The sequence below is a fragment of the Elephantulus edwardii genome, unplaced genomic scaffold, assembly GCF_000299155.1.
Source record: "Elephantulus edwardii isolate Elephantulus edwardi_28Jun2011 unplaced genomic scaffold, EleEdw1.0 scaffold00003, whole genome shotgun sequence".
Lineage (NCBI taxonomy): Eukaryota > Metazoa > Chordata > Mammalia > Macroscelidea > Macroscelididae > Elephantulus > Elephantulus edwardii.
The window spans coordinates 20,805,236-20,818,248 of record NW_006399753.1 but is presented as its reverse complement, the minus strand read 5'-3'; the positions used below and the strand labels follow the sequence as shown (position 1 = coordinate 20,818,248).

Genomic DNA, 13,013 nt, shown 5'->3' with positions numbered 1-13,013 from the left:
TTAAGGTGCTAAAGAGCAAGGATGTCACCATAAAGATTAAGATGTGCCTGACCCACGCCATGGTATTTTTCACTTGCTTCATTTATATCTGAAAGTTGGGCAATGAATAAGAAAGACTGAAGAAGAATTGGTGACTTTGAATTGTGAGATTGGCAAGAAAGAATTGAATATACCATGGACTGGCAAAAGAACAAACACATCTGTCTTGCTCCTTAAAAGTAAAGATGATGAGACTTGGTCTCATATACTTTGAGTGTGTCATCAGGAAGGACCATCTCTGGAGAAGAATATGAAGTTGGAAGAAATAGAGTGTCAGTGAAAGCAAAGAAGGTGCTTCGTGACTTCAACAATTGTGGCGATGGTGCAGGATTGGAGGGCTTCAACAATTATGGCAATGGTGCAGGACTGGATGGCTTCTGTTGTACTAAGTGGAATTATTATGTGTTAGAGCTAACTTGACAGCATCTAGCAACAATAGCAAGGATTGAAAAAAAATGCCTGGAATATGTTTGAAAATGAGAAAGGCAAATCTGGTGAAGAAAGAGTCTTCTTTTACCTCTTTCTTTAACTGTATAAGCAGATATATTTAATGAGGAAAGCATTAAATAGAATATTGAGGTTGGAGAATACCACAGGTACTATTAGCCTTGTAGATCCAAGTTCATTTCTAATACATGTAAAACAAGGTGGATGAAATTTACTATTCCAATTGCAGTAATCGTATGAATAGATTTGTGTCAAGAAAATCAAATGAGCATCTCCAGTTGAAACAAATGAACAAATAAAACCTTTTGGGATTTTTAGAAAGGAAAAGGGCTTGTCAGATGTTTCATAAGGATTAACTCCCTCCTCTTCTGAAATATGACCCCTCACCTGTTCTGAAACATGGAGGTGTGGCCATGACATTGTCCTGAGTTTTGTTCCCCCAGGAGAAAGATCTCACACTTACTGCTGAAAAGCTGGTTAAGATTCTCAAGTTCTCCAGAGACAGACTAGTTGTCCAGAATCTATAACCATGATGTAGTTTAGAGTTGTACACAATTTTCCAGGAAAAAATGGCACTTGGAGCAGTGACCCAGAATCTTATAGGACAAGCACAGAGTTTAAGATTAATCTTTTAGATGTAGAGTTCCTTCAGACTCTTTTCCTCTTGATCTTCAAATGTTCTTATTATTGAATTTTCATGGCATTTTTCTTGCAATAAATTATGTAAACATAAAATAAGATTAATTTTTTTAGACTTATGACAATTTGACATCACTGCACAGGGAAAGCACACCATCACTTTTTGAGAAAGTAATTTTTATTCTATTTTATAAACATCTTGGTCTGAGAGGGCTCGAATTAAAACAGCAGCAGCAGCACTCAATTCTTTTTCACAATGACTTTAAGAAACTCTATCTAGAAAGCCAGGCTTTATGTAGAATGACATTTATTGAATAAGGTGTCAAGAATCTTCTGTCTATTTCAGGAGACAACTTGCTGGATGTGATCCAGGCTTCTCTTGAAGAGCTTGGGGTGATAATGGAACTAGTAGTTTCATTTCTGAAAAAAATTAAGAACAATATGTTGTTGTTGTTGTTGTTATGTTCCATCGAGTCGCTTGCAATTCAAAGCGACTCTATGTACAACAGCCCTAAACCCTGCTCTGTCCTATGCCAATCTCACTGTCTTGGATACACCCACCTCGATTACCCCAGCCACTGAATCAATTCACCTCATAGAGGGCCTTCCCCTCCTGCGCTGTCCCTCCATCCTCTCAAACATGATGTCCCTCCTTGCAACATGTCCAAAGTATGTCAGACGAAGCCTTAGAATCCTTGCCTCCAACGAGCAGCTTGGATTAATCCTCTCCTAGATGAACCTGTTTGTTCTCCTAGCAGTCCATTGTATAGTCAACACTCTTCCAAGCACCACAGTCCAAAGGCATCAATCCTCCTTCTATCATCCCTAGTCATTGTCTAGCCCTCTGATGGATAGAAAGTGATTGCAAAGACCAGAGCCTATATCAGGTACAACTTAGTCTCCAGAGTGACACCATTGTTCTTCAGTACTCAGGAGAGGTCCCTAACAGCAGACTTTCCCATCACAATACATCTTAATTTCCTGGCTACTGGTGCCAAGAGTGTTGATTGTGGAGCCAAGTAAACTAAAGCTGTGAATAATCTCAATCTCGTCACCATCCATCCCAATGCTGACAATTGGCCCAGTGGTGAGAATCTTTGTCTTCTTGATATTGAGCCTCAATCCATATTGAAGGCTGCAGTCCTTGACACTCTGGAGCAAGCACTTCAGGTCCTCCTCAGTTTCAGCGAGCAGGGTTGTGTCATCTGCATAACACAGATTGTTGAATCTTCTACCAATTCTGATGCCACACTTCTCCTCATAGAGCCCAGCCTCCCGGACAATCTGTTCTGCATAATAGCCACTGGCTAAACCTGCATCCCATGTAACTATAAGCATCCTGTTACAGAATTGTAGAAATAAAATCACCATCTGCTGTGGCCTGTAGCCCATGTTTCAGTAGGAACACGTAGAGAAGACTGACATTTTTCTCTGGAAATGAGGATCATTGGTATAAAAAGTTTCAAGCAGGACACTCATGTGCAGTGACTTGAGGGGTTAAAGACCTGGAGACAGATTACTGAAGTTAGGTAGGTTCAGTTTGACTACTGTAGCCCTTCACTGTGTATGGATTCTGTTTCCCCATCTGTAAAATGTACCCCTGCTCCGATGGTGAGGGCCATTGCATGCAGCCACTAACTGAAAGGCTGCATCCATCTCTAGTGGTTAGAATCCACCAGTCATTGCCCAAGAGAAAGATGGGTCATCCCCGCCCCCCCTGAGTAAGTGATAGCTATTCATTCACAGCCAGAAGGAATGTCCTCCTGGAAAGCTAAATGCATCCTCAGAGTGGCTGCACTGCCTCTCAGTGGTCTCTCCTCTAACTTGGATTGGTTCTCAGTTGAAGAGCTACTTCAGAGATATCAACAGGGGTGGTTTGCTGGACAGCCTGCTTGGTTTTCTGTGTTCCAAAGAATTGATCAAAAATGCCCTGATGGAGCCACGTCACGGAGCTAATTAATACAAGTCAGAGCAACTCTGCGACGTCTCCTATGTGTGTTTAAAGTCGATCACTCTAGAACAAAGCAGAGCAGAGCTCCTTTTCAGAATCTCTTCAGGTTCCTACGCCCACACATCAGCCCAGCCACACATGTGCATTTCAACGTCTCTCAGAAGTCTCAGGGAACATAATAATCTAATTTAGAATCACCTACTCCAGACCTCCTTTTTCATATTAAAAATAAAATAAAGTAAATTTCACTGCTTTTAGAGCTTAACTAAATCTTCGCAATAGCTGCTCCCGGGTTCAACTCAAGGCTTTCTCAGGCTTATTGCATGATTTATAAAGGTTTCTCCCCTCCATCCAGGAGCAGAGAGACAGCACAGCCCTCTGCCTGCTGCCATTCTGTGCAGCCCCTGAACTGAAAAGTGTCTCCAGCTGTCCGAGTCTTGTGACACCCTTAAGCCCTCTTGGGTTAGTTCTTGCGTCTTTGCGTGTTTCCAGCCATGATTAAATTCCTTAAATAGCCCAGACGTGCCAGCATCTCACTGCTGGAGTGCAGGCCGACCTCTCTGTGGTTTCTGCATTGAGAGCATGTGGCTTTTCTGCTCCACGCCGTTCTTTTGGGAAAGGAAAGCCAGAATTTGCACTGCCACGCCACATGATGTGTTTCATTACTGCCTGGACGGATGTTGGCTCCACTGCCACAGCCCGTTTTTGTAGCTGTTGGAGACCGAGTGGTGAGGACTTCAGATTAAAGAAGAGATCTCCTTTCAGAAGAAAAGAGGAATTGCAACACTAGTGGTGTTGGTGACCATGTTCTAACTTGGAGACCTTGAATTTAATGTCTGATTCTGTTGCTCTTGGCTAAAAGCCATTTTTTGCAAATGGAAGAGTGATAATGCTGGGATCAAATTATCACTGAAGGGATATAGAAGGGAAAGCTGAACTTTCAAGTGGTTACTTCAGTAAAGTGGAAAAAGATACATGAGCTAAGTTGTGGAATGAACTCTCCTAAGTCATAAACACCTGCTTCTTGTCTTTGTCCACTTACTTCACGAATGGTTAGATGATGTTGAGAGGAGACTATTCCCCTGAGCCTTGGAGCTTCTAATTAAATCTTCTGCGTTAATCATTACAAACGAGAAGTCACCACTGAGAGAGAGGGATTTTCAGAAAGAAGTGGTTTTGCATGCACGTCCTCTATTTCCTTCTTCTCCAAGCACACCTCATTGCTTCTGATAGTTCAAAGTGCCCACAATGTGGCTCCTCTCGGGCAAGAGTGGGAACAGGAATCTTACTTAGCATCAACTTTTGCTTTTCTGTTTAGGTTATGGTGCCTGGAACTCAGAACCAACTCCTGCTGAAGCCTCTGCTTGCTGACACGGAATACAAAGTCACAGTGACCCCCATCTACACTGATGGCGAAGGTGTCAGCGTCTCGGCCCCTGGGAAAACTTGTGAGTGAATTTTCTGTCTCTGGTTTTTGGCTGAGCATGCACAGACACTGTGAAGTCGGTTCCTAATCAGGACAACGCCATGTGTCAGAGCAGCACTGTGGTCCTTGCGATTATCAGTGAGTGAAGAGCACCTGTCCTTCCCTCCACGTGGATGCAAACCTGCAGACACTGGGTTAATAAATGAATGCAATAACTATGAGCACATAGGCAGGGACTCCACTCACTGGCAAATGCCTAAAATCCCCATCTCCTTTGATGCACACCGTTTAACCTAGCTAAAAGGGCAAAAGCAATTTGGAGACAGAAATTTTGGGTTTGAATCCTATCTCTAAACATGCAAACTGTATGACTTTGGGCAAATTTCTCAATTGCTATGGATTTCAGTTGCCCTTCTTTAAAAGCTAAGACTGGAAAAGCAATGATAACCTATTTCTCCTTTTGACATAAAATTGATTCATCACACTCCTGTTGATTCGTCAAAGCACATCCTCCTTGCCTACCCATGTCTTTCTATCAGACAACCCCACCCGACTCCACACCCTAATATTCCAAAGAAGCTCTGCTACTGTGGGGGTGAAGAGGAGGCGAGCATGGAGGTGGGAAGGCAAAGGGACTGTAACTAACTACCAACGAGTTGGACATCCAGCCTCCAAAAAGCTACACTTCAGGCAAACAGATCTACTATTGCGTCTATTTAATGAATTAGCAGAAATCACTGTAAGCTATAAGAGGCTCCCATTGTGCACACACAGACAGACACACACACGCACACGAACATGCATGCACTCACAGACACAAACTCTTTCTCAAACGAAGACTATGCAAAGACTGTTACTAGTTACAAAAATGATACCACAATTTCATCCCTAATCACAGGGATGAGAAATAAGGGAAAAAGGTAAAAATTCTTAGATAATCTGAGGAAAGGAAAAGACTATACCATAAGGATTTGGTTAGGCATGGCAATAAATCACTTTAGTAAATTTCATTTGTAATTGATGTTATAAAACAAAATGTCTGTAACAATTGAGTTAAAAACCAATATGATTTATAAACTTTTACTCAAATTTAAAGACTAAGAAGACAAACGAAAAAAGTAAAGCAATGGAAATAATCCATCTGGAAAGGATGAGTAGATACAGAGTCAGTTTACCCAGTGGAGGCTATGCAAGCCTTAAAACAATATAGGATTCCAAACCTCTTAAACAAAAAGAAATGCCACCACATATAATGATCTCTGTATAGTAAAATCACTTGTTTCAAAGTGTTAGTGAGCGGTCTACTTCTTTTAAACAATGGTCATCCCAATAAAATGATATCATGTCAATCATTATCCATAGTAGTTTACAGAAACCCTCTTTATGAATTTTAGTTAATAAATTTACCAATGCTTTGCTAAAAACTGATAAATGCTAGCCTAAAATTCTAAGTAATATAGGCAGCATGAAGATGAGAGCAGGAGAAAAATAATAACTAGAAGCATATTGTAAGAATAAATGTCTTTATTACTAATTGCGTGGATGTCACCTTCAATATTGCTCTCCCTTGTTACTTAGTTTCTGCAACTAATGGGCCTACTGGTAGATTATCTTTAAGAAATGCTCTTGTATTCAGGGTGAACTAAAAGTAGCTAAAGAAAAGGAGCCAAACGGCACTGTGTTCATTGCTGAACTTCAGATAAAAGTCCTTCACCGCATTCATATTATTGATTTATGTTGTCTGGTTAATTGTGACTCGCAGTGATCCCATGACAGAGTAGACTTGATCTATTAGCTTGTCTTGAAACTTTATGAACTTTGATGAATGTCTGTAGGTGTAGAGGTGCTCCAAGCCTTTTGTTCATAGGATTGCTACAAGTCGTGCTCAACTCAAAGGCAATCAGCAACAAGAACTACAACTCTGTAGATTGCTAGGCCTTTCTTCTGAGTTACACTGGATGAATTTGAACCACCTACCTTTGAGTTAATACTGGAGTGTGCAACTCTGTGTACTCCTGGGCCTTCTTCTTTTCCTTATAGTTAATATTTAAATTAACTATAGACTCTCAAAAGCCTCTCCTTGGGAAGCTAGTGCATTTCACTTGGGCATAGTTTTCACAGTAGAAGGATATCTTAGATTTTGCTAACGGTAAAGTAGGTTGTAGAGATGAGAGCCACACTGAATTCGGTTTTTTCTTGTTCTCTGCTCAGTACCCCTGTCTGGTCCTCAAAACTTACGGGTCTCTGAGGAGTGGTATAACCGACTACGCATTACGTGGGACCCCCCATCTTCACCTGTCAAGGGCTATCGAATTGTCTACAAACCTGTTAGTGGTAAGTAAGGAGTTTAAAAGAAGTACTGCTGTGATTGCTATTGTGATTAGATATCTTGAGTCAGTTCTGACTCAAAGCTGCCTTCTGCACAACAGAATGAAGCACCGTCCCATCCTGCACCGTCTGCAGTCATTGCTGTACCAGAGCCCGTTGTTGCTTCTCTTGTATCAGTCAATTTTACCAGGGTCGTCCTCTTTTCCTGATCCTCCACATTACCAAGTATGATGTCTATTTCCAGAGTCTGGTCCCTCCAGGAACATGTCCAGACTAGATGAGATGAAAACTTACTATCCATGTCTCTAAAGAGCATTCTGGTCATTGTTCTTCCGAGACAACTTTGTTCCTTCTTTTAGAAATCTATGATATAATCAATATTTACCATGATTAGATAGATGATAGAAAGATTGCTCACTACATAGATAGACAGATAATGAAATCTATGATATAGTCAATATTTACCATGATTAGATAGATGGTAGAAAGATTGCTCACTACATAGATTGATAGATAGATAGATAGATAGATAGATAGATAGATAGATAGATAATGATAGATGGATGGATAGATAGATAGATAGATGATAGCTATTGATATATACACATACTGCCATCCAATTGGAACTGACCCATAGCTGATCCTCAAGTGAGTTTTCAGATACTGTAAACCAGACAGGAGGAGCAGCTGGTGGATTTGAACCATGTGCCTTTGGATTGACAGCACAATTTCTTACTCGACCTCCAAAGCTAAAATGCCTTTTAGGATAGTTTGGCATTTCTTCACCCTGCTGTCCCCAAACTTGATTTTGTTTGCCCTTTGAAAGACATGGGTAGTTCCTCTTACCTTTGTAGGGGAGGGGAAGACGTTCTAGTAAGATCATCAAAAAGGTGATCCCGTGTGGTCAATGCTAGGCAAGTAGACTGTGGATTTGGTGTAAGCCTCACCTCTCCAGCCATTCCGATCCCAGGCAATGAACCAATCAAAGAAAATCTCAACTTTGTAGGGATAGGATGCTTTAGAGGGCACTGAGTACACAATATCTCAACATTCAGAATCTCTTGTTTCTAATCTTTTATTTTTTCCTTGAGTTAACTGGGAAAATGTCATTTTATTAACTTTCAGTCTCTACATTTTGGAAACTATGTCAAGAGCTAAAGCTCATCAGTGCGGTAGGGTTGAGGTAATAAAACTTCTCCAGCAGCCTCTTTATGAGTAGCTTTACAAGATGACCCCTTCCTCCTCCTTTACCTACAGCACTATTCATGAAAACAGGAGAACGCCCCAAGTCTGGGTGGCCTACATGCTTGGTCCACATTCCTAAAGAGAGAAGACCATTGAGCACTATTATAATACTATCTTCTGCCATAGCCCTTTAATGGAAGTTTAAGTAAAGGAATAGTAAAGTTCATGCCAAACATGTGGAATTTTTTATGTGTTCATTTGCATTTAAATGTGCAATTACACTGTGGATGTTGTAATTAATGCACTAAAACAAAAAAATGTATATGAAGAGTTTAATATAAAACCGGTCTGTCTCACAAACTTTCACTCAAATCACAATGGAAAAGAAAATAGATACTATACTTGTCTTCATTTTCTAGATCCAGGACTTAGACACACTGGTTACTTATCAGGAAGCTGTTGCTGAACGATTTCTCCCAATTTGGCATGAAAGACATTGAGAAACTTTGTTTGGGTCGTGTTGGAAAAGAAAATATGCTTCCTGCCCAAAAGCCCTCCATTAGTCCCAGACGCCAGACTGAGAAGTTGTTCTTGTTTCTGGAACCATCTCCACCCTCTGCTCTGGGATCCCATTATCCAGCAGCCTTTTTGACTCTTGTGCTGCAACTAAAATACCCACCTCCAATTTGTCCAAATTTTAAAAAAATCCCTATTAAATACTAAAATGAAATGGCAGTGATCAGACACAGATTCACTGGGCTGCTAGGAGATTTATTTCTTGGGATCCACTGCTGGTTTTCTTTCAGTCTTTGCATTTGGCCGCAGGCATGTGTTAATTTGCAATATGGCCTCTCTGAATTTGTTCTTTGGACCAGTTTACAAATATTTACCAAGTTTTCTGGAGGCAAATAGCAGTGTTTCTCAGTTGGTATGATTTGCTGTCCAATGGACATTTGGCAATATCACTAGACACCTTCAACTGTTTCAACTTAAAAGTAAGGGTACTGCTTTCTGGAAGAAAAGAGAAAGAAGTTAGGAGCTTTTAACTAGATCAGGACTTTTTAATAGTTTGTCTTTTTATTTTCTTTTACTTTTCTCTGTTTATTTTTTTACTATGCAGATTTTCTCCTTATAATTCCCTTCATTGACATTATGTTAGATACAATCCTTCCCAAACATTGTGGGTTTTTTTTCCTTCCAGCAGATAAATTGTGTTTTAGAAAGTTAATCACCATTGGACTATACCCATGATTAGCCCATCTTTTCTGGTCCCTGATTGAGTGCTATTAATACGGTGGAGTTTCAGTCAATTCTAGGAAACAAAGTGTGTGTGAACTGTTGAATGGAAAGCCAGTTTTCTCTCTAAACTTTTACCCAAATCCAAATAGAAAGCTTTTGTTTTGCTTTAAAAAAGATATACTCAACAGCAGAAAACCTCTAGCATGGGAGTCAGATAAGGTGGTTAGAGAACTAGTTGAGCCTGGGTTCAAACCCTACCCCTATTGTTTTCTGATCCTGTGTAATCCTGGCTAACTGAAAAACAGTTGAGTCCATGTAACTTGCTGCAAGAGTGCTTCTGAGTGGCATCTGCTTCTGAAATGGCTTGCCTCCAGAAACTCTATGAACAGTTTTCAGGCCTTTTGTTCATAAGGTTGCGATGAGTCGTCTACGACTCGACAGCACCTAACAACAATAACAACGACAGCATAGAGAGAGCTATATTGGCCTAGTGGACAGAAAGTTATGCTCCCAAACCCAAGGTGGGTGATTTTAATCTGCGGCCCTCAGGCCTGGTTTTAATTGTTTTTTGTCAGACATTCTTCTAGGTGGTATAGCACTGGTCTGTGCATTGCTCTACAGAGGTAACTCGGGTTGCTGTGATGCTAAGCACTGTGACACTGATGTGTCAAATGTGAGAATGATTACCCATGGTGGACAGTGTTTGGTGGAGCTCCCCATTTAAAACAAGCTTGGAAGCAAGAGTGGTATCCACTTCCGAAATGGCTCAAGCCTTTTGTTTGTTCATAGGGTCGCTATGAGTTGTCTAGACTTGACAGTACCTAACAACAACATTGTAACTGAAACATACTATGCTTCCTTTAGTTGCTGGCCCCACCCTGGAGACGTTTGTGGGAGCCGACATTAACACCATCCTTATCACAAACCTCCTCAGTGGGATGGACTACAACGTGAAAATCTTTGCCTCCCAGGCCTCAGGCTTCAGCGACGCTCTGACAGGCGTGGTGAAAACACGTAAGACTGATGTTCTGCCGCCTCCGCCCCCACATGTGGCTTTGCTGCTTTGTTTGCTCTGTAACTCAAGCTCTGCTTCGCTTTGGCAGCTGGTCGGTCTCTTCCTCAGCTCTGCTCTTTCTGGAGGGAGTTTCGTGGAAAGAGGTGTGCTGCTCCCTCAGGGCTGTGGTTGGGATTCCTGGTTGGCAGAGGAGATGTCAGCACCTGGTGTTCCAATCGACTTGAGGATAGGATTTCCCTCTGGAAAGTCTTTGTTGGGGTTTTTTCAAATTAGGTGAACATTTCCAACCGGTCTGTGGCCAACTAGGCCAATCCCAGCTGAAGTGAGAGGAGAGGGAGAAGTTTGTCTTTTCTCAGAGCGTTCACCACACACTTTACCCGCCCCCCCCCCATCATACATAAAAAATACATGTGACCTTTAAGCACTTTCTTCTCTAGTCTGTTAGGGGTTTAGCTCTCTGCCACCATCTAGGACGCCTCATGACAGGCACCCATCCAGACACCCATGCCATAATGCAGTGTTTTTCCAAGGTCAGCATATTTGTTTCATATTCTGGATGTTTATCAAACCTCCACACCATCTGTCTAATACATCTTTTTAAATAAACATACAGGGTTGTTTTGTTTTTTTTACTTAAATACCTTTAAGCACCACATAAATAAAGCAAAAAAAAAAATCCGTATTTTTAACACATATAGAAGAGAACACATGAAGTACCAAAATAAAAACCAGTCATTCTGCCTTGTATTTGAGAATAAGCGGGGAGAATCCAGTCCTCCCTGTCATCAAGATGTTTCTGACTCATAGCAACCTTGGAGGATGGACGTGAGGGGCCATGAGAAAATGTAAATACTACAAATTCATCCTTCTTTTGCTTAACTCTCCATGAAAAAGCCCCCAGGGATATCTCTATTTTCTTGGAGAGACAATACTTTTACAATTTCCTAAAAAAATTGTCATCATTTGTTCTAAGGTTAGCAAGAATATATGTATTAATTATACATACGTTTTATTATCTGTGGAAACTTTCTTCATTTCTAACCATCTCTAAAAATGCATTCATGCTCCTTGTCTTACTTCTACTTTGGCTTTTCCTCTTATTTCATAGCTTGTCTTTTTCCAGTGGTGAAAATTATGTAATCTATTTAATTTTTAATAACTCATAAAAAATCCTAGAATGTCATATGTTCATTGTAGAGTAGTTAAAAAATACAAATAAATAAGTTGGGAAGATTAACCATCACTCTTAGGTTCACATTCTATTGCATTTGAACTTTTTACTCGTGATTATATATTTCCTTTTTTCAGTTATCAGCCCATAGCCAACATGATATTTTCCATCCTTTTTACTCAGGTCATAAATTATATTGTTTTGAACACTGATTTTTTTTATTTTTATTTTAACCACCATTACTTGATTTCAGTCTTATCTCTTTATTTACTACTTGAGCATGACAATAATCCTAGTGTAGGAGTGGAGAAAAGTAACATTTACCTTAACAATGCAACACCACCAACAACAAAAAGAGGCTAATAACTTGCACATTTATTCTTATTTTTTTTTCCTTGAGAAAACCTAAAAAACCGAGCTGCAAGAGTATGTTTGGTGGTGTCTTACTGTGAATTTTTTTAGTGCTTTTAATAGACTCCAAAATATCACTGAAGCAGGCAGTGCAGGAGATTGAAACCTATTAAGGCAGGTAATGCTTCATTTTTCACAGGCCTCTTGTTGAGGATAGGTCTTAAAAAATGAGAAGCAGCAGCGCACTGGCTATAATATCATTAACATTTGCTGTTAAATGAAAAATATTGATTCCTTTCTGATCCCAAACAGCAGTTGTCACAAATAACAACGTATCTAATAAAAATGCCATTATGAAAATGTATGTTAGTGCATGGACTGGTCTCTTGCCTTGAAGTGTGGAACATTGAAATGGATTTTTTAATGTTCAGGTTCATTTCATACTTTTGGACACTAGTGGCACTGTCTGTTGTGTGACATGATTCTCTTTCTGTTTCATTGTAGTCCCGTTAGGAGTGACCGATCTCCAAGCCAACCAGATTGAACTGACCAGCTTGTGTGCTCAGTGGCAGATGCACCGTCATGCCACAGCCTACAGGATAGTTATAGAATCCATCCAGGGTAAGCATAAAACATCACCTTTGAGCTAAGCATGAAGATGCTTTGCTGTGTTTTTTGTTCTTGTTAACTGTCATTCATGGCTACTCCCTGCACGGTGGAACTGAAAGTCATTTGTTTCTGCGCCATCCTGAAGATTGATGATTGTAGCACTGTGATGCACATTTTTTTGGCAGGAGATCATCAAACCTTCCTTTGTAATCCAGCTTAAGCCAGAAGCTCCTCTGACATCTGTTGAACATCATCACAACAACATACAAGCTTCCACTCAGGGTCACTGGTGACTTCCTCTGAGGTGCATTGGCTAGAAATTGAACCCAGATCTCCTGCATGGAAGGCCAGAATTCTACCACTACCCCACCACTGCCCCATACATGTGCATTTGGTTTTACAGTAATCACTGTGAAGAATGTCTGAGCAACAATAGACAAATGTCCTCTAATTTGGAGGCAGCGGTGTGAAGTGGTTAATCACACAGAATATGGAATCAAACTGGCTGATTAAACAAATTATTTAACCTCTCCAAACCTCCATTTTCCTGACTGTAAAAATGGTAGGATTGGTGGAAGAATCATCAACAACCTACGTTATGTGGATGACACAA

The 13,013-nt window shown here is 40.5% G+C and overlaps 1 protein-coding gene across 1 annotated transcript in view; it reads left to right on the top strand.

Annotated features, from left to right (window-relative positions):
- The window catches only part of COL14A1 (collagen, type XIV, alpha 1), a 226,996-nt gene that overhangs the window by 86,550 nt on the left and 127,433 nt on the right, over nucleotides 1–13,013 (top strand). Inside the window, exons 19-22 of the mRNA XM_006879473.1 lie at nucleotides 4,395–4,524; nucleotides 6,714–6,836; nucleotides 10,119–10,268; nucleotides 12,296–12,412. Of these exons, the coding sequence (XP_006879535.1) occupies nucleotides 4,395–4,524; nucleotides 6,714–6,836; nucleotides 10,119–10,268; nucleotides 12,296–12,412 (520 nt within the window). The remainder of the gene's footprint in view (nucleotides 1–4,394; nucleotides 4,525–6,713; nucleotides 6,837–10,118; nucleotides 10,269–12,295; nucleotides 12,413–13,013) is intronic.